This window comes from Ptychodera flava, chromosome 7 (assembly GCF_041260155.1).
Source record: "Ptychodera flava strain L36383 chromosome 7, AS_Pfla_20210202, whole genome shotgun sequence".
NCBI classification, from domain to species: domain Eukaryota; kingdom Metazoa; phylum Hemichordata; class Enteropneusta; family Ptychoderidae; genus Ptychodera; species Ptychodera flava.
Genome location: NC_091934.1, coordinates 15,909,940 through 15,935,217, shown reverse-complemented (window position 1 = coordinate 15,935,217; position 25,278 = coordinate 15,909,940). Strand labels below are relative to the sequence as shown.

The window sequence follows — 25,278 nt, the reverse complement described above, 5'->3', positions numbered from 1 at the left end:
CGACAAACAAACAAAAAAACCTGAACAATGTCACTGCATTATGTTTTTCAGAGACCAAGGACTAGAAACAAACCTAAAATGTTTCTTAGCTTAACGAACAAAATGAACCCAATGTGATCTGACCATGTACATATTATGTTTTATATAAACAACAAAGGTCTAATTATAGCACTTTTTACGTATGCGTAATATCAACACAGCGTATGACTATTTTCAAGCCAAATATGATCTATGACCACAGAGCAAGGAACCTGGTGTTCAGTAACAAACATCATGGGCGGTATAAATGATGTAAGAATATAAAAATAATTTTAATCTCTTGTGCTGGTGGCTATACATGTTCATTCTAGAATAGCATAAAGTAACCAACACATATATTATTCGCAAGTCTCCTACCAGTGACGAACATATGCATACTAATTTTGGATACAGCACTCCATAGAGTCGGGACTCTTATCCATGAATCATGAAGCAACACTGCTTGTTAGTCAAATGCAGGAAATTGTACTGTACCAACTGGACTTGGACTTACCAAAATGAATTCTTAACTGTTTATAGTAACCTCTGGTATCGTACAAATGGAAAAAACCTGGCATGAATGAGTCAAAATGTGTGTCAATGATAACTTATTACTCTATCTTGAGGTAATGCAAACCAATAATATCCAGTGACTTCATATAGCCTGGAAACACACTTCAAAGCACGGCAAAAGAAATTAATTTGTTGAATATGTGCAAACCTAATCGTATGGAATATCTTCTAATTTCTTCTTCTGCTGAACTTGTACATGCATGTATGACTACCGTTGAACTACAATTAGAGTCAACTTAGACAGCTTTCATGGTACTTTCGTGCAGAGTTGTTTTAGCATTCTTGATCTTCGGACATTTTCCCCCGGAAGTCAGTATAATAATTGTCCTTTATATCGGATACCAGGAAACTGGTGGTTCACAATATTAATGGTTTATCGTTTAACCTGTGAGAATACTAATGAAAGGCATGAATGCAAATTTCATAGAGTAATTCCATATGGGCATGTGATGGTAAATGATTCAACATATCTGGTAAATTTACTTGTCAATCTCAATGTCACTCTCACGGTATGCTATTTTTCTTTACACTTTGAGAGTCTCTGTAGTCTGTGGACAACTACTGGTAATCTAAGACTAAAGATCATTTCATATTCACATTTCAAATATTCATACCATTCAATATAAGTACCAGAATATGTACAAATACTAACCCAAAAGAGAAGCGTTTTGTTTCTCTTCCAAGCACGCATCAATCTAGATTAACCGTGACACGGCAAATATTGATAGTTGCTTTTGAGCTGAAAAAATAAAAAAAAATCAGACCCCAAAAAAGAGAAACTGAACAATGTCACTGCATTATCTTTGTCAGAGAATAAGGACTAGAAACAAACCTAAAATATTTGGCAGCTTAAGTAATAAAATGAACGCAATGTGATCTGACCATGAACACATTATGTTTTACATAAACAACACAGAAGCCTTACAGAAGTCAGTGTAGATGCTATCAACTTGTAGTTTCTTGTCAAAACAGTTTGCAAGAAAATCAACATAGGTTACAAGGTTAGTCTGAGTAGAGCGAGTCTTAATGAAGCCATGCTGTGAATTACATATATACTGTTTAACATGGTTAAATATATCATCAAAGATCACTTTCTCAAATTTTTTGCTTATTAAGGAGAGAAGTGACACTGGTCTATAGTTTGTAACATCACATTTGCTACCACTTTTGAAAATTGGAACAACATTTGCTTGCTTAAACCGGCTTGGAAATGTACCTTTCTCAATTGACTTGTTATATAAAACCATCAGTGGGTAAGCGAGTTGATTTGCACATCGCTTTAATAAAATACCTGATATGTTATCTCGACCCATGGCTTTGTTAGGATTCAATGTATTGAGTTGTTTGAGAATGATGTGTACAGAAATATGAACACTGCATAAGGCATCACTTGTGACATCATCAAAAGGTGGAACAGTTGTGGTTTGGTCGTCTTGTTTGAAGACGGACTGAAAGAAATTGTTGAATAAATCTGCAACTTCTTTCGATTTACAGGCAGACTGATTGTTATAGCGCACTGAGTTTGGGACAGATTTTGATTTACATCTTGATTTTACATGTCCCCAGAACGTTTAATATTGTTTTGAATGTCATATTCAACATTTGAATCATACTCTTTGTATTTAATTCTACTTGCTCGTTTAAATTCTGCTCCAGCTTTAGAAAATTCACATTAAAAGCAATGCCCCTCTTATAATTACGAAAAGCAGCTTCCTTCTCCCGGAGCAAACAAATAAGATCACTGTCATACCCAGGAGGGAATTGTCGTTTGCCTGCATTGCCTTTTGGGATGCAGTCAGAGATTGCTGAAAACAGCAGATTATAAAACAGGTCGATGCACTCATCAATATCTACTTTGTCTTCTAGGATACACCAGGATATACAAGCCAGTGTTTTATTTAAATCATTAAAATCAGCTTTCCTATAATTGTATTAACTCTGTCAGATTGACAGTTCACACACTTTTGCCCTATGAATTGAGTTAACCATGGGCTCAACACAATATACTTCTCTATTGTTGATGTTACAAATACAAGATCTAGAAAATTGTTGTTACAGATTCTGTCTTAACACACTGAAAGGGTCCATGTTCAAAAATTAAGCTATTTAAAAACAAATCTGACCTGTTCGATGACCATGAAACAGGTTCAACTATGTTATCTTCTGACAGAGACCATTTAATATCACGGAGATTGAAATCCCACAGATAAGGACAATGCCAATCGGTCGTTTAGATTTGCTGACTAAATCTAATGATTTGTCAAGTTCGTTGATAACTGTGTTTGGTGAATCACTTGGATGGTAAATACGTGATACGTATACAGTCTGTCTTGGTAGCTTGACTTCCACCCAAACAATTTCAGCTGATGTTTCAAATTCAGTACAGCGACGAGATGTAAGAGTTGATTTCAGTGAAGGAGAATCGATTCTGTCCCTTCGGTAGATAGAGTATGTGTCGACATCAAGCAGCTCGCCGTCATAAATGTTTGGATTAAGCCATGTTTCAGTCAGGTGTAAAATGTCAAACGTCGCATCTGCATCTGAGAAACATGCATTGATAAAAATACTGAGCGGTTTCCTCACACCTGATGAAGTAGTATTGGGGCGTTGTTGATTTGATTCTAAATTGGGACCTGGGTTTGGATGAACATCCCCATCACTAAACAATACATTGAAGGAAGCAGTATGATTGCTATAATAGCAGACGCGAGCTCCATACTTCACTCTGTTACTGCCACAAGAATTATCATCTGGCTTGGAACGTCCATATACTGTGTTCACACAAGTGGAACTGAACAATAGGCCCAAGGCAATTACATAAGTCCAGATGTCCATCATGCAGAAATGTCAATCACCTCGTTGTTATTCGAAAGCAGGCCTATAGTTTCTTCCTCTGCACTCACCAGAACAGAAACTGCAACCTCGATTTTTCACCAAAAATCACATCAAAGATGAGGTAAATCATCAATAACCACATTCAATGGCGTCTCCAGCCATTCATACCTTCTTATTGCCGTATTTTGTCTAAGGATCGGTAAGGAAAGGTGACAATCACAGAGAAACAAGCAGAGCTGAGATCTGTCCACTGTCCACTGTAGTCCTGCTCTTTATATTTGTCCTGTACCAATTGGACTTTGGCTTACCAAAATGAATTCTTAACTGTTTATAGTAACCTCTGGTATCGTACAAATGGAAAAAACCTGCCATGAATGAGTCAAAATGTGTGCCAATGATAACTTATTACTCTATCTCGAGGTAATGCAAACCAATACTATCCAGTGACTTCCTATAGCCTGGAAACACACTTCAAAGCACGGAACAAGAAATTAATTTTGTTGAATATGTGCAAACCTAATCGTATGGAATATCTTCTAATTTTCTGATTTACTTGGTATTCCTGAACTTGTACATGCATGTGACTACTGCTGAACTACAGTTAGCCTTAACTTAGACAGCTTTCATGGTACTTTCGTGCAGAGTTGTTTTAGCATTCTTTTTCTTCGGACATTTTTCCAGTAAGCCAGTATAATAATTGTCCTTTAACACAATTGGAACTATTTTGTGATTATAAGATGAACACTAAAGTCACAGAATATGCTCTCTAAGAGAGGGTTTACTCAAATCATTTAGTAATTATCAATTTTTCTGGTGAAAACATCAAAACTGTAATTATTGAATTAAATGTTAAAGTAGTATTTAAAAAATTGTGGTATTTAAAGCCATCTGCTTTTCAAAAATTGTAAATGTATCCTTTTTGACAATTTTTTAAGGATATTTCATCTCATTGATACACATTCTTGAAAATGTGAAGATTAAAGGTCAAACTTTCATGATTGCTGTATTGTTCAGAGGACCTGGATGCATTTGAAGGTTTCGGGATCATATCTGATTGGTTCTTAACTATTTCAAACAATGTTTAGGGGTCACATCTAAGTGGTCCCTTAAAAATATTAAGGGACACATTAGGGTGGTCCCCGCAAGTTTCAAGGACTCATGTGGGTGATCCCTCAATGTTTCAAGGTCACATTAGGATAGTCCTTGAAAGATTCAAGGACACCTCAGGTTGGTCCCTGAAAGTTTCAAGGACTCATCCGGGTGGTCCCTGAATCTTTCAAGGACTCATCCGGGTGGTCCTTGAAAGTTTAAAGGTCACATCAGAGTGGTCTTTAAAAGATCAAGGGACATATCAGGGTGGTCCCTGAAGGCTTCAAGGACTTTTCTTGGCGGTCTTTGAAAGTTGCACGGTCACATTAGGATAGTCCTCGAAAGATTCGGGGACACCTCAATTGGTCCCTGAAAGATTCAAGGACTCATAGACTTAGTCATGTTCACGCTACGATCACAGTTGCTGACATCATTGTCGAGATCGGGAACAGCACTGTCACTCCACAAAGGACCTTGGTAACATACATCAAATTCATCGGCGATATCCAGTATTCCGTTGCTTTCCATGTAGTCCTGTCATTAAATAACTGAGGTAATGGACGTCCTACATTCAGAATCGGTAACCTTTCCCAACGAAGGAATTAGTGCAGTGGACAAAATTCATTCGAACGTTGCGTCGTTTACACAATCGACTTGAAACAATGCAGAGTCTCACAACAATGTGACCCGTGACCTTTATTATGTTAATTAGCAAGGACCATATTTGGTGTACGATTCGGTGTCTCGCTTAACAAGAAAAGCATCATTGACAACATCTCCAAATTAATCATGAAGACTGTAACATACAACCACAGTATTTTAAACGGTGGGAAAACTTTACAGCATGAAAGAGCAACATGTACCTTACCCGGGACCTTACACAATCGCGCGATGCGCCCTAGGTGTCCCTGTAGATTAAAATGGAATATGCCATCATGCAAATTGTTTACCAGCGTCGCGTCGGCTCGGACAGCATATTCAACAAACGAGTACATTGCCATTAATCGTCAAGAGGCTCGTTTAAACCGATGGAAAGTTCAGCCACTGCCCAGTTCATCACATTTATGCCAGGGAGAACATGCCTTGTAGATCTCGTCGCGTGATTAATACGCAAAGACGTGTTTCAGCGCCGGCCGACCAGTCACACATCGGAGCCATGAGGACGCCGGGTTAAGCCATTACATAATCTTAACTTCGAGGTGCTGAATATTGACGCTTATGTGCAGGAAGTTGGACCAAATCTTTCCAGTGATTCCTCTGCCTGTCAGCTTTACCAAGTAATGCTTGTGAATGCACAAGCTGATGAGCGAAGGTCACATCAGGATAGTCCTTGAAAGATTCAGGGTCACATCTGGGTGGTCCCTGAAAGTTTCAAGGACTCATCCGGGTGGTCCCCGAAAGTTTCAAGTTTACACCAGGATAGTCCTTGAAAGATTCAGGGTCACATCTGGGTGGTCCCTGAAAGTTTCAAGGACTCATCCGGGTGGTCCCTGAAAGTTTCAAGGTCACACCAGGATAGTCCTTGAAAGATTCAGGGTCACATCTGGGTGGTCCCTGAAAGTTTCAAGGACTCATCAGGGTGGTCCCCGAAAGTTTCAAGGTCACACCAGGATAGTCCTTGAAAGATTCAGGGTCACATCTGGGTGGTCCCTAAAAGTTTCAAGGACTCATCTGGGTGGTCCCTGAAAGTTTCAAGGACTCATCGTGGTGGTCTCTGAAAGTTTCAAGGTCACACCAGGATAGTCCTTGAAAGATTTAGGGTCACATCTGGGTGGTCCCTAAAAGTTTCAAGGACTCATCTGGGTGGTCCCTGAAAGTTTCAAGGTCACACCAGGATAGTCCTTGAAAGATTCAGGGTCACATCTGGGTGGTCCCTGAAAGCTGCAAAGACATCTCTGCACAGTCCCTAAAAATTCCAGACAAAAACTGTTGGTTTCCGCCGTTGATATTTTAAGGTTTCAACAGACAGATGATATTGATTACATTTCTTTGCGTCTACCAAAAATAGTTCAGTTTTAATACAAGAGCTGAAATAATTCAGTGATTTTGTAAAATTTTTCAGCATTAATTAGCACACTGACAAGAAAAGGGTAGTTTAAGCAAATTTACCAGGTCTCATTTCCTTGTATTTGAAATAAATAAATGTACAAGACATTTTCTTAACATCTACCAAATCATTTGAAAGAGAGATCACCGAAAAACATACACTACAGCAGAACTAATTTAAGTAGAGGTAGAAAGCCATTTTCCCATCGAAAATTTAAAATTTTATCATGCATCGTTGTTGAGAACAGTAAATGCCTTCAAATCAACCTTGGAAGGGGAATTTGTATTTTGACTTAAACAAAACAAAATTGACAAATCAGTTACGTTTAATTGGTTCTCCTTTCCTAAGCAAGCGAAAAGCTAGACAAAAATGTAAAATTTGTTCGAGGTGTATTTGATGATTGTGCAATTATCAATAATTTATGAAATTTGCCCCCGCCTTCACACAAAAACACTGTTAGATTGATGATTTTTAAATAGATTATAACAAAATGCTCAAGATCTTATAATCACAAAATAGTTCCAATTGTGTTCTTTATATCGGATTCTAGGAAACTGGTGAATCACAATATCCATGGTTTGTCTTTTAACATGTGAGAATACTACTGAGAGGCATGAATATAAATTTCACTGAGTGACTCTATGCATATTTCAATGAATCTGGTAACTGTATTTTCCAATCTCGATCTCACTCTCACTGTATGCTATTTTTCCTTACACTTTGACAGTCTCTATAGTCTGTAGACAACAACTGGTAATCTAAGACTACAGAGCATTTCAAGGACTATACCATACACGGTCATGACTATCTGTACTCTATCTACCAGCTTATCCTTGATAATCCTGTATGCTAATATGCTAGCAGAGGCAAGCCTTGGTAAGTATTTACCAATACATGTATCAAAAATGCAAGTCCTCTGATTGTAGTTTACCAGTGGTATAATTAGTGTATTTTGAGAATTCCAATCTTACTTACTCCTACGTAAGTTCACTCCGATAATAGTAAAACAAGCTTTGTTGTTGCAGTAGTTGTACATTTGTTGACACTTCCAAAATAAAACACTGCAACCAAAGGGATTTATTAAATGCCCAATAGCTGTATCTTTTAGCCTTATTTTTGTTATTTTACTTCCAAAGTAAAACAAGGGAATGTACTCATTGAGGGATGTTTATACAAGTATAATAAATTGTCCACTGTGACTACATGTGCAATTTTGAGCAAGATAAATTATAAACGTTTGCCCAAACATAATATGGCGCCCTCATGCAAATAAAGCAAAAACACTGTACGTCGTGCATATATGCATTGGAATCTTCAGAGAAACAAAGAGTAGTCCAATATAATGCATAGTGCTTAATGTTTTCCAATGGGATATCATATGCTTATTTTCTTTGTAATATTACCAGTTATTAAAAATGGTGGGAAATCAAATTAACGGTTAAAATTTAAATCTACTTGTCCAATTTTTCAGTAGTAGAGGACTATATCCTTAAATTTGTAGAATTTAAAGAAAACCAGAGACCAGGTCAACAAATTTCAAGAGTTACAACTACAGGGGCTTGAATCACTGAGAAACAATTAACAGTTAAATCTGTATTGACTCTGTATTCTGCAGGGTGGCTTTGTGCAAGTAAAATTTAAAATATTGTACTTTTGCTGGGTCGTTATATTTGAAATTTACAAAGTGAACATCTGATATCCAAAGATTCTTCAAATTCTCAAACGTCAATATCAATCCACTGGCAAACACCAGCATAATGTGTTTTTGATACTTTGCATTTTTGTCATTATGATTTTTTGGCATTTTCTGTAAATCACAATCATTATCAAATATGTATAATAGATTGGCTCTTATATAAGGCATATAATTTGACGATAGAATGGCTTCAATGTGATTTCCACAAACAGGAGCCAGATACCTTGTCATTTACCACATTTAAAATATTTTAAATGACAATCTGCATGAATTTTCATTGTGTAATCCATTACTTACTTAAAAGTATACAGTCACCTGTAATCTAAGTATGCCGATATATGGTCAAACGGGCGTTTCTTGCTATTCAAGATGCCCTTGTTAGGGCGCTTTTTAAAAAGCGACCACCAGCTGAAAATCTGTGATTGTTAGATTTTCTCTTTACATGGTAACTGTGGCGAAATTTTGAACAGCTGACAGTATACCTTTAAAGCCTTAAACATGTTTGTATTTAAATTGGTAATAATATAATTGTTCTGTACTCAAACTGTTAAAGACGTGTTCCAAACTCTACAACCATCTTGATTTCTGTAAATTTTGTTCTTGTTTCAGATATTACATCGCAAAAGGCGACATTTGAAGTTGGAGACACCATTGTGATCAACTGCACCACTCTTTCTCACTCGTCGCTGTCAATTCAGTGGTTTTTCAATTCCAATCCCATAAATGAAAATCAATACACTGGAATCTCTGCAGATTTGTCCCAGCTGGTCATTCCACATTCAAATTTTAGCAATGCTGGAAATTATTCCTGTGCTTTGAGTGAAGAGTTTGCAACTGTTCAGATACAAGTTGGGGGTAAGTAGTACCCTATATTCTGGTAAGATATATGGGGTCCAATTGTGCTAGGCTAGTATTTTATGGATACACACGAATACATTTAAAAGATGAAGGCCTTTAAAACCTTTGAGACACACATTTTTGGTATTTTGTTGGTTTTTATTAAAGAATCATGAAAATGTAACCGAGCAAATTAATACCTAGAAATTTTACCAGTGAAGCCTTGACAAATACATGTGGGTCATCACTTTGTTCCAAACACCTGTTTAAAATGTCATCGGTTTTATTTTGGCCACTGTAATGATGTCCATGTCTATTTCCTTCTTCTTTCTACAGAAAAGCCATATCCTCTGAGCACTTTCAGATGTTTCTCATTCAATGCAGTGGACATACTGTGTACATGGGACGATGGTGGCCCAACTAATATTCCAACAACAAGTACATTGATGTACAAGGGGTTTTATGCAGAACCATCTAGGTAAGCTGTCAGATTGAAAATGCTGAATAATCTTTGCATTTTCTCTGTTCACAAATTGTATCTGTATTTTTAAAATCGTGCATTATAATGAGCAATCGCATCATTGCTTTTATTTTCATTTTTGTGTGGGAAAATGGTGAGGAATACATTCACATTATCCTAAGTCAGGGCACAAAAACCACTGTGAACACTGTCAAAGTTAAATCCAAAAGAGCCAAAACACCAAATGCTTAAGACATACAATGTAAACAGATTGTTTTCATTTGTACTAGGCACCATTCATTGCATGTAACATTTTGACAAAATTGGTGAAAGTATGGATTTGTTTATTCACATTCCAATTCTTATAAGTTAAAAGCACAATCTGACTGTTGGTCGAAAAAGTAATCTCATAATCTAACACAAATGCATAATTACCTAATTAGAGCCCAAAATCACAAGAATAGTTGCATTATGATTTTTATGTAATTTACATAATACAGTGCTTTCAGAAATCACATTATAGCTGGCCACTATAAGAACACAACTGGTATATTGAAATTATTTTCACTAAAGCCGTACAATCATGTCTTTTCAGTCCTGGATATCATTGGACAGCCTGTCCAGACACGGTTACCTCTGTGAATTGCTCTGATCTCCATGATTACACTCATTCCTGCTTTATTTACGGTTACGATCACCACCACGGCAACAGGCACGATTTCACTGTCACTGCAGAAAATGCGCTAGGCACTGCTACAACTCGGATCGACTTTAATCCAGAAGGTCAAGGTACAGTATGTGTCAGAACTTTGACTGGATTTTGAAATATCTGTAATGAAACTGATTAATTAGAAATGTTGAACAATCTTTACACGAAACTAGTAATTGTGAATTCCCTCTAAATTAGCAGTTTGTCAGCTCTGTAGCGGAGGTGAAACATATGGCATATTGACTGATATCACTCAGGCGTGGTTTTCGTAATGTGGCAACTCATGAGAACATGTACGATGTCATATGTTGTTATTGCTATCATCAAAGTTAAAGGGTTGTAACTTCTGATGATTTACACCATTATTTTTGTTTTCAATGTCAACTATAGTTTGTTCTTCTGCTCCCTATAGCGTGTTGAAATACATGTACATAGTGTTCAGCTTTTCGACTCAGCCTGTATATGTGTAGTCTGCATTTGTTATTGTTGGGACTTTTTGAAATATCTCCATGACAGCTCTACATAATTGCATATCATGTGTGAAATTTTCTGGAGTCTAGAAACACTCTTTAGTCTGGTAATTTGGCGTACTTTGCACATGGATATACTACTGACATCTAGGTAGTATGTGTATAACTAAATACCAACATGTACATCATATCTGTCTACCTCAATGCCCCTTTATTCCTTATATTCACTGGAAATTCATCATTGTGTGAATTTCTTTCTCTGCCCATGAAATGAGAGTAAATAATATGCATAGCATCATCACTTAATCTACAGCTGTACCATTTGCTCCAAGTAACATCACAGCTGTTGCTGAGAGTGGAACATGTGTTGCAGTTAACTGGGACTACCCTTGTGGATGGGAGCATCCAGAACATTTTGGCTATTTCACATTGCAGTATAGACTGCGATATACTTCAGAATGGGATACAGATGAATGGGGAAATGTACGTATGCACATCTAGTAAATGCATGTATACCCTCTAAAAATGTATTGGTACAACTCGATCAGCAATAGAATAGAGTTCATTATGAGCTACATAGTGATATCATGAATTTTTGCAATGGACAATTGGAAATGACAGTCCATTGGAGTGTCATTCAGATGTGTTAATTGCAGTATACATCAATACATAAACAGAACGTTGTATTTATACTGATGTTGTTGTTAGTACGGGAAACTAATACACACAATTATGATTGGCCATTTAGTGGACTTATCCTCTGCTTTTCCAACAATAGCCCATAACACAAACATCCAGAGAAAAAAGAGTGTGCCAACTTGAAGGGTATACCCATTACAGCATTCAGCTGTCTGCTGGCCTCAGATGGCAGTACAAATACTGGAGTGATTGGTCTGATATTGTCATTGTGAGGACTCTTGAACAAGGTGAACAATGATATTAAAGCATTTTTAAAATCCGTTGGTAGTTTCTAGAGTCACACAGGATTAGATAACAGCGTTGATCGATCTCCGCACGGCGTGGATAATTACAACCTAGCTAGGGAGTCTGACCAATTAGCCACATTTGGTGAGAGCGCTCAGTCAATTACTCAACGACTCACTTGCTAGGTTAGAATTATCTACGCTGCACTACAATCTCTGTATTGAAATTGAGTATTGATGTGTTTCGGGTAATATACATGTACTTATATCAGTAGTCTATCACATCCTTCATTTGAAAGTCGTGAATGTTCTCTGAGTGTAACAAACAATGGCGAGCAGTTGTCACCAATCACCTTTCACAATATTTCATGCCAGATCTGTATTACAAAGTTGTATACGGTACGTGTGACAGACATTTGCAGAAGCTTTTCTACCAATAAAAGCATTGTTTTATGTGGTCTGTCACAATGTGTACAGTTATACAGGTAGAATCTGCTGTATGTATCTGTGTAAGAAACTAGCTTTACAATATTGATAACCAATAAGTACATCATACACCTGTGTTTTTTCTTTTATCAGCACCCATCTCTCATTTGGGAATCAGCTATAAAAATATGGACAACACTAATGAATCTAGCAAGAGAGATGTTACAGTATTTTGGAAGGTAATTATCACTTAAAATAAGAGGAAGGACATGCACATAGCAGTTTCCTATGTCCTGTTTACAAACACATATCCATATATGTGACCAGTACAATGTTTAAACCTGTATATATTCTCTTGGCACCATATCACACGAAGAAAAAAGATGTGACCCTAAAGGTAGAAATTCTGCGCCTTGGAACAGATATTCGGACTCTAATTTTTTTGCAATTCTTTTCTGATCTACCACTTTTTGTGGCTCATTTAAAGCCGAGGAGTGAGACAACTTTTCATGATCTTAAACTGTTTTTGAAAATGGAAAATGTAAGTTTTCGTTTTAGAGTTATAAGAAACACAGGGATGGTGACCAATTTGAATTTCAAATACAGACAAATTTACGGTCATTCGTTTCTCTTGTAAGAACATTTGCAAAGTAACCTGATTTTTATTTGTACAGTTCATTTTTGATCTACTACTTTTCGGTGAGATAAAGTTTCATCATCTTAAAGTGTTTTTGAAAATGAAAAGTGTTATTTTTCATAATACAGTTAACACAGGGACTGTGGCCGTTTTCAATTTTAAATACAGACAAATTTAAGGTCATTTGTTTCTCTGATAAGAAAATTTGCACAGAAACCTGATTTTTATACGTGATTCCCAAAAGAAATGTTTCCTTACGGAAAATTTGAGCAACATTTTAAGATTTTTAATTTCGAGCTGCAAACTACCTTCAGTATATACTTATATGCATATCATCATGTGTAATAAAATCATCAAATATTTCGTGCCACTGGTTGCGTGGCTTTTTCTATAGGAAGCGGGTATAACGCGTGTTTACTCATATTTGAATACAAAAAGAATGACTGCACGTTAAAAGTACTGGCGCGTTGGTCTGTTCCATTTGAACAGAAAATGGTCCACTATGAATATCGCCAATACTTGCTACACAGTCTTAGTGTCAACATAGCTTCTTGAAATTTCCTGAAGCCATCATTGACATTTTTACAATATATGGTTTACTTTATCATAGCCACTTGGCGTCAGAGAAATGAAGGGTGAAGTGCTAGGATATACTATTACAATGAGTAAAGAAGGTGAAAATATCAAGATACTAGTGAACGCATCTGCAAACGCCACGTCTCATGAATTACAAGGTAAAACTACTTTTTCAATTTGTATCACAATGTTGTATAATAAATGTATATACCTCATCTAGTCCACTGAGTATGTTTGGGAGAATGTTGTCGGATTTAGTGTACAATTCTTCTATTCTCCCAAAGTCCGAAACTGATGCAACAGAGGCTACATTACTCACTTTCGCAGTGCATAACTGTGTTTGACAAGCAAGATATATTATGTATTTGAATTACTCCACAAGGTGTTCTTAATATTACAAAAGCACTGAAATAATCCATTTATATTACTGGATTTTTAGTTGATATCGTGATCTGAGTATGTCGTAGCTTTACATTAATCATATGTGTGGTATACTATTTGTCATGTACACAACACTCTGATTGTATAGAATGAATCCTCAGTATACTTTCTTCTTTCGATGGATTGTTCTACTGTATCCCTTACAGCATCAAAGTCTGAGTTTATACCAACTTACAGGTTCCATTATAAATTTTAGTCAAGGTTTTTATTGTTAATTCATGTAAGCCAAAAATTGTAATCAGGAAGTGATTGATCAAAGTTTGATGGTGTCATATTTTCAAAATACAAGCGACCAGTAATTTGTCTCTGTTTTTCTTTGTATTTTAGGGTTGGAGAAGTATGCATCGTACAATATTCAAGTTGTAACGTTCAATAATGCAGGCTCATCACCACCAAGTTCACTGACTATTTTAGATCTTGCACAAGGTGAGATTGTGTGTATTTACTTTTACCCGCAAATATTTGCAATGGCAGGGTCTCAAATAAAGAAGATACGGCAGATGCCAATAGCAAGAAACGGAGTTTCTCACTTTTTGGCCAAGAAAGGTGTGTTTTTTTCACACTAGGCAAGTGAGAATAATGTATTCTTGCGGTCAATTGTCAAGAAATCCATTTTCGCGCTCTATATCTGTAAGAAATTGGATCCTGTCAATTGGTGATAATTTGGTTTTCTCACAGTCAATCCATAAGAAATCATTTCTCTCATACTAATATATTAATTGAATATCAGAGACACATTCAATTAAAGGTAATTATCTCTCAATGAAGCCTCAGAAGAAAAAAAAATTATCGTCCCTCAGATTTTTTGGCATGGTAACACATGTCGTTAGCACAATGTTTCCATGTGTCTTTTAACAAACAAGAAAAATCTCCCACTGGGTTATATTGTTCGTGATGGCTTTGCGTCTAGATTTTACAAACTAATTCTTAGTATGACAACGAATAAACAAGTACCAAGAAGACATTTAACAGTTTGAGTTAGGGGATATGCATATACACCAAAAAGATAAGTTTATAACGTTGGGTGCATCCGTATTTACAGAAAACTCTTGAAAAAGGGCAAGCCTCAATTGATCTGTCGTATTTGTTTTGATTTCAGCGCCAAGTGAACCACTTAATCTCAGTGCTGTCGCCATAGACAAGAACAGTGTACGGGTAAAATGGGAGCGTCCTCAATATCCACGAGGGCGTATCACAAAGTACAAGATTTACTGGAGAAGTAGCAGCTCAGAATTGTAAGCTATCAGCAGTTTATTTTTTAACTTGTTTCAACAACCTTCAAAGATACAGGATATTCGACTGATATGAGACTGATGTACATAGTATGTAAAGTTTTACGTGATTATGCATCAGCTTTTGACAACGTGTCACATACCTTGTACAAGTTCTGTTTGTAGACGGATGCACTCACTTATTGACATCTAATCTTGCTATATACTGAAATCTCAGTTATCTACCATTACTAAATGACAATAATTAATGAAATTAGTACCAGCTGATCAGCAGAACGTCGACATATCGAGAGTAGGATAGAAATGCTGTATTTATGGCGAGGAATGAGGATTTCTGTACAAATGCTTCTACATAATGATGTTAATTTTTTTTTTGTAAAATCTGTATTCTCTGTTTAGGAATTTAGATGGTTCAACCAAGAAGCTTCAGTATGAAGTCAAAGGTCTGGAAGAGTATGTTTTGTATGAATTCTACGTTCAGGCGTATACGGCTGTTGGTGGTGGAGGTCTCTCACCGGCAATCTTTCAATATACGGAGGAAGGAAGTTAGTTTATTTCAAAAGTGTTCCTTTAATAAATGACAACCTGTCAATCATTTTTGGCACGTTTCATTAATAACATCCGAGGAATTTGTAATTGTAACATACAGAGATCATTTGCTGGCAGAGATAAATATGATTCTGTATGATCTTAAATGGGTGATTTCATTATGCAGTGCACATTTCGTATGATTTGGTGAATTTGGTCACAAGCCATCGGAAACCGCTGAATACTAGTCTTAAGCAAGACTGACTTGACTGAGATCAGGAAACAGCATATCTTGTACAGCCCAAATGATTGTGCTTTTTAAGACATTAATTTAAAAAAGATTTCAGTCATGAAAATATGTTAAACACGATTGGAACTAATTTGGGATAATTGGATTTTCATATTTTCCAAATTTCTCAAAAATGTTAGGTGCCATATAGCTGAATTTAGCGATATTATAAATTACTCATAAAAACAAGTGTGTAACTCATAAAGAAAAGCAGATGAGGTTACATTTGAAGGTGAAATTGACCTTACTTCACCATCCAATTATTCCAAATTAGTTCCAATCGTTTTGATAGATTTTTGCTGTTTTACCCATAGATTGAGCACTAGGAGATTTTAGAAACAAACTAATTTGGGTAAAAATTTCACTCCAATATTCTCGTTTCAACTCCCAGTCAAAATCAAACTCAAAGTAAATGTTCTGCCTAAGATTATAGTCAGTGCAGGCAAGAAATTTACTTCAAAAATCATGTACACCATGTGAAATGCAATGAAAATATAGGCACTTAAAGTTTTTCATATCATATTGTGAAAGTTGCCATAAGTTTCCTCAATTCTTGTCATGATTATCGATCAAATTATCTTTTCTTTCATGATTCTTCCATGAGTCATGCAGCAACTCACTAACACAAATCTAAAATTTACAACCATTTCTCTAATTGCACCTCCTTTTAGTACCATCTGGCCCACCAACACATATTCAAGTCGTGCCTATGGATGATGAGCCATCTAGTCTTCAAGTAACCTGGCAGCCACCATGCTTGGACGAAAGAAATGGTGTCATAAGAGGCTATATTCTGCATTTCTGTGAAGCTGAGAATGTGTCCACATCAGTGTCCTGTACAGGTAATGATTATCTCCAAATATGTAAACGTAGGTGCACAGGGACTCATTTTCAGCTTCTTATCAGGATCGTTTATCAAGATATACGTTTTGACAGCTCTTGGAAAGAGAATTTACTTTTCTCTTCCATGTTTTTCTCTGAAAATTGAAAGGTATAAACTTTCCGAAATGTTTATCCCAGATTATGAAAGAGCACGATTTTGAAATCTTCTCGGGCTAATGATGAGCAGATGCCTAGTACTTTTTTGAGATGAACATTACGCAGTCAGATATAATGAATATTTGTAAAAAAGAGCCAATTGTGAATCATTTCTATAGCTTCAACAAGTCTGTGAAATAAGGACATGAATTATTGAAGGGTTTTTCGTTATCTGCGCAGACAAGAACACCAAGACCCAGAATATATCAGCCATGGTTACAAGACAGCTTGAGAATCTGAAACCGTTTACTCATTACGCAGTATGGTTGGCAGCGTACACTGGTGTAGGAGCAGCAGGTCCAAACAGTACGGTTACTTGGAACAGAACTGCACAAGGAAGTAAGCATTTCAACTGATGAGTATTGCAATGGTTTGATAATCTGGGATTCTAAACTTTTTGACTGTTAAAAGAAAAGGACTTTGTTCTGTTATCAATGTTGACGATTTCACAGTATTTATAGAAATACTGCTGGATATCTTCTATTGATATGGTTTTTAAGCCAATGTTTTTTAATCAGTTAGTGTGATTAAAAATCAACAGATTAGGCAAACTGTCCAGTCTAGTACAAATTTACAATTGCTTATGTTAGATATGATGATGCAACAATCTGTGAATATACTGCATAGAGATAATTTCTTTTCAGCTCCAAGTGCACCTTTGGAAGTGTGTGTAACTTCTCAGAGTTCAACTGAGGTTGGTCTGGAATGGAAAGCCCCATCGGAACCCAATGGTATGATTAAAGAGTATATTGTAAACTACAAGATCGACAACGATGATAGATCTAAATCAACGGACCAGATCAGGATAGTTCTTAAGGATTTGCAAGGTTATATAAACTACACCATCAAAGTTCAAGCATGCACCAGTGCAGTGACCTCTCCATGTAGCGATTTTTCCTCTGAGATATATGCAAAGACCCTGATTGGTGGTGAGTTCATGTGAAATTCTTTTACATATATTTTTATTTTCCTTTTAATATGATTAACGTTTTAATTCTCAAGGGTAATTAAGGTAGTACATAGTCTGACATTCTTGGAAAAACATCACTTTTGGCACATTCGAACATGTGATGCTGCATTTTGAACGAAAAATTACATTGAGTTGGTTTTATGCTTTTCGTCGCCTAATGATTGATAGAATAGCAATCCTACCTTTTACCTCACAACAATGACAAATGTATAGTTATTTGTTCAGAAGTTGGAACAGATATATTATAATTCAGAACGACAAAATTGATGCCATTCTGTATCTTCTTATATGGGTAAATTACAATGAATCAGGTCAAGCAAGTACCTGTAACATTTTGGTTTGTTACATTTACTGGTGCGCTAGTATTTGATAGAGACTGTTCATGATCCAAGCAAAGGCCTGTATTTAATCCTACTTTTTTGAAATGCAAAATTTAACTTTTTACATAGATAATTAAGACAAGATAGTGGCCATTTTTAAATTCAAATATTGGTAAAGTTTAGACAACAACTTTTTTAAACAAATCAATTTTCTCTGATAAATTTTCAGCAAAAATCAATGACGTCCTAGTTCGAGGCATTTTATCCAGTTCTTGAATCTAACACTGACAAATAAGAAATCGGGTAAACATTCTAGGCCATGTATTACATTTCAATCCATATTCTTGACTATGTTTTTGGTAATTTGTCTTTTGCAGTTCCTGGAAAACCAAATCCTCCGAGTGTGAAATTGCAGTCATCTCGTGAAGTTATTGTTACGCTGAATGAGCCTTTGAAACCCAATGGGCCTGTTGAACATTTGAAATATGTCATCTTTTATAAAAGCAGCAATGCTCATGGCGACTATAGAGAATGTGAGAGCCAAAGAACTTCTGACCAACAGACTGGGAATGTTGTCCAAATTTCAGTGGATTGCGCTAACTTTGAAGATGAGGAGGAGTTTGTTTTTGCTACCAAAGCTTTCAACATCAATGACGGCAAAATGTTGATCAGCAAGATGAGTGATCCATCTCAGCCAGTAACTCTCTGTCACTTTATGCCAAGTAAGTTGTTTGTGACAAGCATTCAATTGTGCCAGTTTGACTCGAGCCATTCTTAAATATCTTTTTGTGAACCCTAATTTGTTCAGTAACAGTCTCTGAAGTCATTACTTATATTTCATGTACACTATGAAAGACGCAAGGTACATAAATATTCCGCATTGATTGATAAGGAATCACTACCATACTCTGTTAATAACAAAATAACGCCCATTAATATAATTTGCATAAACAAATCCTAATTCGCCCCGCATTTTGCACCAAGTGAACTCATGAGCTTCATCACTTGTTTTACATTGAAGGAACATCTTTTATCATATCAGAAATAGTCCTGTAATGTTTTCATATGAGCTTCCTCACAAACTTGTCATCACAATGCTTCAGCCGTGTGGGCATTTATATAGGGAATTATCAATTTTGGTGAAATTATCTTCTTTAAACATTTCTTTTATTTGTTTGTAAATTCTTCCATCTCTAGTATTCATCTCCCTCCCCATCCCAAGACTGCCAATATTATTTGTTTTTTTCCTCTGTCCTGACATAATCCTCCCTAAAATGTGAGCAATATGTTCTATAATGGTTAAAGTTGAGATCCATATATAATGCTGCGCTATGTTCTTCATTCGTAGCGTACATTGAGGCAATTACATTTCCATGATCTTGTGCACTCAATAGAACACAGAGGGTCCAAAAAGCCGCCTTTCATGCAGAATGGGCTCATTTGTTAATGAGTAATCAAGCCACACTTGAAGGCAATTTTTAGCACTCATATAGAAACTTAGCATAGCCTTGCTACAGTCCTAGTTGTAGGCACTCATATTGAAACGTAGCATAGCCTTAATTGCTGCAGTCACAATTCTAGGATAGTTCCCCCCTGGACACGTAACCCAATGGAGGTTTATCCCAACCCTATAGCCCAACTGCATTGAAACGTGTGTAGCCTCAAGTTGTCAATTACATTGTGTTTAGCATGTAAAAGGCTTGCCAAGAAGTAGCTGACCCGATGCCAAACCTGGCCCCGCTGTGTACTGGAGTAGCCAGTCCTATGCATAAAACAATACCGCTGTGTAAAACCCGTTGGTCAGAACCATTTATTATACATTTCCGTAACTACATGGGAAATATCCAGGTGTGAACAATACTGATGGCATTGCCATCAAGCAGTCAAATTCACATCCATCTATGTATTCGTGGTTATTTTTATACGTTATCATTATTCATATCAATTTTGAGTAAACTCTGCTGTGATATAGAACACGCTCAGACATTATGTTTTATTGTTTTGTGCAAACTTTAGACAATCTCATCATTTGACTGAAAATGTATACAAGTTGTAGTGAACGTGTTGATGTTATTTTGGCATGACCTTACCGAGTGACCTCTTTGACACTGGCAGCGGACAAATTAACAAGGCAAAAATGTTACACCATGCTTGAACTGTTTACAAATACAAATATAAGGAGCACCAAACAATAACATCACTACATGGTAGTATTTTGAGTCTCTTCAAAATATGACCCTTAAGTTCATCCTGAACATATTTCAATGTTTTTTCCTTTTTTTCATTTCAGATATTGCCTTGATAGTGGCTATGATCATTGTTGGTACTATACTAGTGATCATCATGTTTGTTCTCGCAATATGTTGCCGCAGAAAATACAAGAAGTCAGAGTATGCTCTCCCAATTCCTGATGCTAAACTACCAACTTCGGTAAGAGTCACAATCAACTCTTCATTTTTTCAATCTCTGTGTGTCTGTTTTGTCTAATCGCCCAAAGGTACATGTTTGTGTTGATTTCAGGGTAACAGTAAATGATGTTTTTATTCTAAATTATTGAGCTAGCAAACTTTGCTAATTTGTGAGTATTGTGGCATTTTGGTCATATATTTGTTCAGATTCTGTGTTTTATTAGCCTTGATGTCTTTTTTTTGTATTTTTGCTGTCATATGTACTGAATTTTTCCCTCATCTAGGGAAATCTACTAAAGATGCACTCGTCTATAATAAGGGGGTTGAGTCTAAATCAAAAAATAATTATTCTGTATACATCTTTTTAAAAGTAAACATTGAAGATTGCATATTTTGTCACTGTACTGTATTAAACATGTATGCAAATTGCAAATAATGCCACACAAAGACTATCTAATGTTACATTCATTAAGAGAATATAGATTCAGACAACTGACATTCATTATTAGTTGCCATTTAAGTAAAAAAGCACAAAATAATTAAAATCGCATGACTTTCTATCATCTTAATTGTAACAGTGTATTAACATACCCGTATACTCACTTTAATCCTCTTGTAAGTCATATACGTAAGTTTGTCAATTTCACTTTATCAAAGTACAGTATACTTATGGAATATTTTTATACATTCAGGTTCCACACACATCTATGAAAAACCTTTCATTCTTAAATGGTTATTAAAGATATGTTTATTGCAAATTTTCCATTTCTTTATGATAGATTCCTAATCCTTAAACATATACCAGAACCCTTTCAGTAGCTATTAAGAATTTGGGCATTAGAAGCCATAGTATATTTATCAAATTATAAAAGTTCTTCTGTAAAAGTTTGAACCTCCAAAAGTATTTCTTTATGCCCAAGGAATATATTTGAACTTTCAAATATTTAAAATTACTGAAATACGGGGTATATGACCGAAAATGTCAATGTTGTCCGCCATATTGGAATGATACAAATTATCAAAGTGCCTTTGTGAAACAATGTACCTCTTAAATATCTGTCTATACCAAAGAAATATAATCTTACTCTAAAATCAATGAAATAGCTTGCTTCTTAGGTGATGTACAGACGAAAATATTTTTGTAGGAGTATTGGCAGCCGTATTTGAAGTATGCAAATTATCAAAGTGCCTATGGAAAACATCATATTTTCTAAATTATTCTCTGTGCTACATCCATATTCGATTTATGCAAATTAGACATGTCATCAAGTAGGTTCCGGTAAAATTTAATATAAGGCTCTTGGTACTTTTCCAAAATTGATTTCGAAATTTATTTCTGTTACAATTTGTTGTGGGTGGTATGTCAAAATCCCTTAGAGTGACTGGACTAAAAACCTCTGAAGATGGCAAACTTGTTACCCTAATCCAGCTGGGCCAGACTATGAATTGCCAAGTTTTACGTTTGCATTGCAGCGATGCCAATTTTGTTTTTGCTTTTTGCGCAAGGATAATGCACTAAAGCATACATATTCACGTAGATTTGCTTTGTGATGCGATCCAATATTGCAGCCAGACGGCCATTTTCTTACGATTTTTTAGTGTCCAGAGCCATTTCTAAGACATGCATCAACCGATTTGTTTTAGACAGTACAAGATCATCACACTACGACTTACATACCAATATCAGATGGTTTCATAATATATCCAATGTGGCCGCCAGGTGGTCATTTTATTGCCGTTTGTTATGTCAAGAGGAATTGCTAACGCATGTTTTGACTGATTTACTTTTTTGTCTAGGCATATGAACAACACTCGATGACTTACATAAGCATGTCAAATATCTGCATACATGTTCAGAGCCATTGCATTACTGAAAATATGCCTGAGTCTAATTCTTTCAAACTTGACACACGGACTAATGTGTCACTATAACTTACTTGTGTATGTCAAATTTCTTCCTGATGCGACGGCAAGAAGCCGTTTTGTTTTTTATTTTTCATGCTCACTTTGATTACATTACGTATATAATGACATGCAGTATTTTTCATCGTGACAAAACCAAATTGTCGTTGATCCTGTGTTTCAATATGTAACACACATATGCACTTAAGTAGTTGTGGAAACGCAGCTATCTGTTGGCGGGGTAGCGTGTGTTGCTATGCTGGTCAAAGGTCAACCCCGCCACGGATAGCTGCGGGCCCACTGGTGGTGAAAATGGGTCCATTACGACGACAACACTTGTGTCGGAACTTTGAACGGCAAAATAAACCAAATTGAGTGTAATTCAATAAACTGACCTATACCTGCCTGAACTTTGATTATTGCTCATTCACTAACTCCTTTTGTGAACAAAATCTTTAGTTCGTTTACGTAATTCGCCTGATTTTCCAAGAAGTACTCAGAGTACTCAAGATTTTCACTCCGGCAGCGTACTTTGATTTCTATTGATATGCCAATAAGGACGTTGCGCGTTCGAACGTGAATAGCGTGACGGCCGGTACAGAGTGAAAATATTTGCCAAAAGCATCTAAATATGCAGTGTTTAAAATATTATTTCATTTTTAAAGGATACGCCACCTGAATCACCAACAGAGAGAGATGGCACTTTTGATGCAAGAGAGGTCTATGATGTCCTTCCGAATCAGAAGGTTCGCAAAAATGGTGTCGGACCAATCATCACATGCCAGTCACTGGCCAGTGGCGGTCACAGTGACACATCCGCAACTTCAGATATCCATTTCATCAAAGAAAGTGTTCCAGATGCTCCAACTGATGAGCAGCATTACATTGACCATCAGGATCCTGGGGATGGCTTATTGGCACTTCGAAGCCCTGATTCAGGCATTACGGGGGAGTCACCAGATTATAGTGGAATACCTGGCAACAGCCCTTTTGTAGAGGGATTTTCAATTGGCAACCAGAAGGAAGACATGTGTGATAACTTACAGATGCCTAAGTTTGGTCAGAGCAACAACAGCCTACAAAATGACCCAAATGTTTGTCGTCTGATGAGCTTTAACTCGGGTATCAGTTACTCGAGTTCAAGTCAAGATGTGTTGATGACTCCACTGTCAATGTCAGGAATTCTGCCCTCAGAAGATTCTAATGTAAAGTATTCTCAACTGAGTCCAGATGGCAAACTGACACTTGTAAACCTCGATGAACTAGGTCTTCACCTATTCCCTGATGATTCTGGAAGCAGTGCTGAAATAACAGCTCCGAATGTCAACTGCAAACAATTTAGTCCAGAGGGGAAACAAGCTCCTGTCACCAAAATAAGCAATGACAATGAAACTCCACCAGGAGTACACACCAGCAACTGTGGTCAAGAGAATGAGATAGCAATTGATGGATTGTCATCTTATGCAAGGAAGAATGAACCCACTGCACAAACCATTGAGGGACATAACGAGATTGTGCCTTTGTCCGACATAATAGTTATGGATCTTTATGGAGAGTTTTGTCAGAAGATGACACAAAAGACCGAAATGAAACGATTACTAACCAAACAGAACTTGTTCCAAGAGATGAAATGAGGATTATTGACGTGCTACTAGAACAGCATGTAACACAAGGCGATATTCAAACTTCAAATGAAGACTCTGATACTGTACAGCACTATGCCGATCCGGCAACCCAAGTGCTTTTGGACAATCCTGAATATATTAGCAGCAATGCTGTAGACACTTCACAATCCCCATTAATATAAAATAGTACACCTTTGTATGTAAATAGTGGCACTGATCAACATTACGTGAACACAGGCAAAGAAAAAAGAGAATATTTCAATAGCAGAGATTTGCTAGATTGAGACCAGGAATACAGTAAAAAAATTGACTGACATTAGCTATTTTAATATACTAGTATTAGCCTGAAAGCTGAGAAAAATGTTAAAAAATACTTTTGATATTTAATATTTGCCAAAATACGGTAATGGAGTATTCATTGATTGATTGCAATGCCTACTATAAAGCAGATGTATGTGAAGATGTTTTTATTAGGGAGCATTCGTTATTTACGGGGAGGGGGCCGGTGGAAATCAGGAGGTTTGACTTTTACAAAAACTGCTTTTTAAGGGGGGTCAAATTTTACAATCAATGATTGAAGGGGGTCAAATTTTACAAAGGTTTGTATTGAGTTATGGAAAACAAAATTGACTTTGGAATTTCACCGAAATGTTGCTTGTGTAACCGATGTTTCGAGACGGCAGAATAATAACCGACCGAAGCTCAGCCAAATTTATTTCTCTAGCAGGGCCAACAAGTCTGAGACTGGCGTTAACCTCTCTAGAGCAGCAACAGAGCATGTAGCCCTGAGTACAGGTCTGTGTGTTCCTGGCGTTATATGGCCTCCACCACAGCCCTGCAACGGTCTGTGGAGATAACTGGGGTCTCTGCAGCGAGATTCAAAATGGGGATCTCCATTGGTAAACAACTTGTTGAGTATGTTATGTTTCAGAAAATGAGCGGTTTTGGACGTTAGGAGAAGTCAATCGCATCTTTTCTGGGATTGGCTAGGAGGTAAAGGTAGGCAGGGAAAGATTTTGCCCCAATAGAGCAGAATTTGGGCCAAAAAGACCGTTTAGTCTTCATTGCGGTCCAGATCCAGGCCGCAGAGACCTCAAGTCTCTTCAGAGACCATTGCAGGGCTGTGGTAGAGGCCATATAATGCTGGGAACACACGTGCATACACCTGGATGCAGGGCTACACAGCGTTGGGCATGAAATGAGGAACCAACACATAGTCATATAATGTA

At 36.7% G+C, this 25,278-nt stretch overlaps 1 protein-coding gene across 1 annotated transcript in view; it reads left to right on the top strand.

Annotated features, from left to right (window-relative positions):
- LOC139136864 (protein sidekick homolog) overlaps nt 1–24,692 on the top strand; it is a 311,194-nt gene extending 286,502 nt beyond the window's left edge. The window contains exons 3-18 of the mRNA XM_070704701.1: nt 8,868–9,113; nt 9,432–9,573; nt 10,151–10,344; nt 11,048–11,217; nt 11,513–11,660; nt 12,237–12,322; nt 13,331–13,454; nt 14,065–14,163; nt 14,837–14,972; nt 15,369–15,514; nt 16,458–16,628; nt 17,005–17,163; nt 17,469–17,753; nt 18,492–18,836; nt 20,405–20,544; nt 23,090–24,692. Coding sequence (XP_070560802.1) covers nt 8,868–9,113; nt 9,432–9,573; nt 10,151–10,344; nt 11,048–11,217; nt 11,513–11,660; nt 12,237–12,322; nt 13,331–13,454; nt 14,065–14,163; nt 14,837–14,972; nt 15,369–15,514; nt 16,458–16,628; nt 17,005–17,163; nt 17,469–17,753; nt 18,492–18,836; nt 20,405–20,544; nt 23,090–24,058 — 3,560 coding nt within the window. The 3' untranslated portion in view covers nt 24,059–24,692. The remainder of the gene's footprint in view (nt 1–8,867; nt 9,114–9,431; nt 9,574–10,150; nt 10,345–11,047; nt 11,218–11,512; nt 11,661–12,236; nt 12,323–13,330; nt 13,455–14,064; nt 14,164–14,836; nt 14,973–15,368; nt 15,515–16,457; nt 16,629–17,004; nt 17,164–17,468; nt 17,754–18,491; nt 18,837–20,404; nt 20,545–23,089) is intronic.
- Nucleotides 24,693–25,278: the final 586 nt, after the last annotated feature.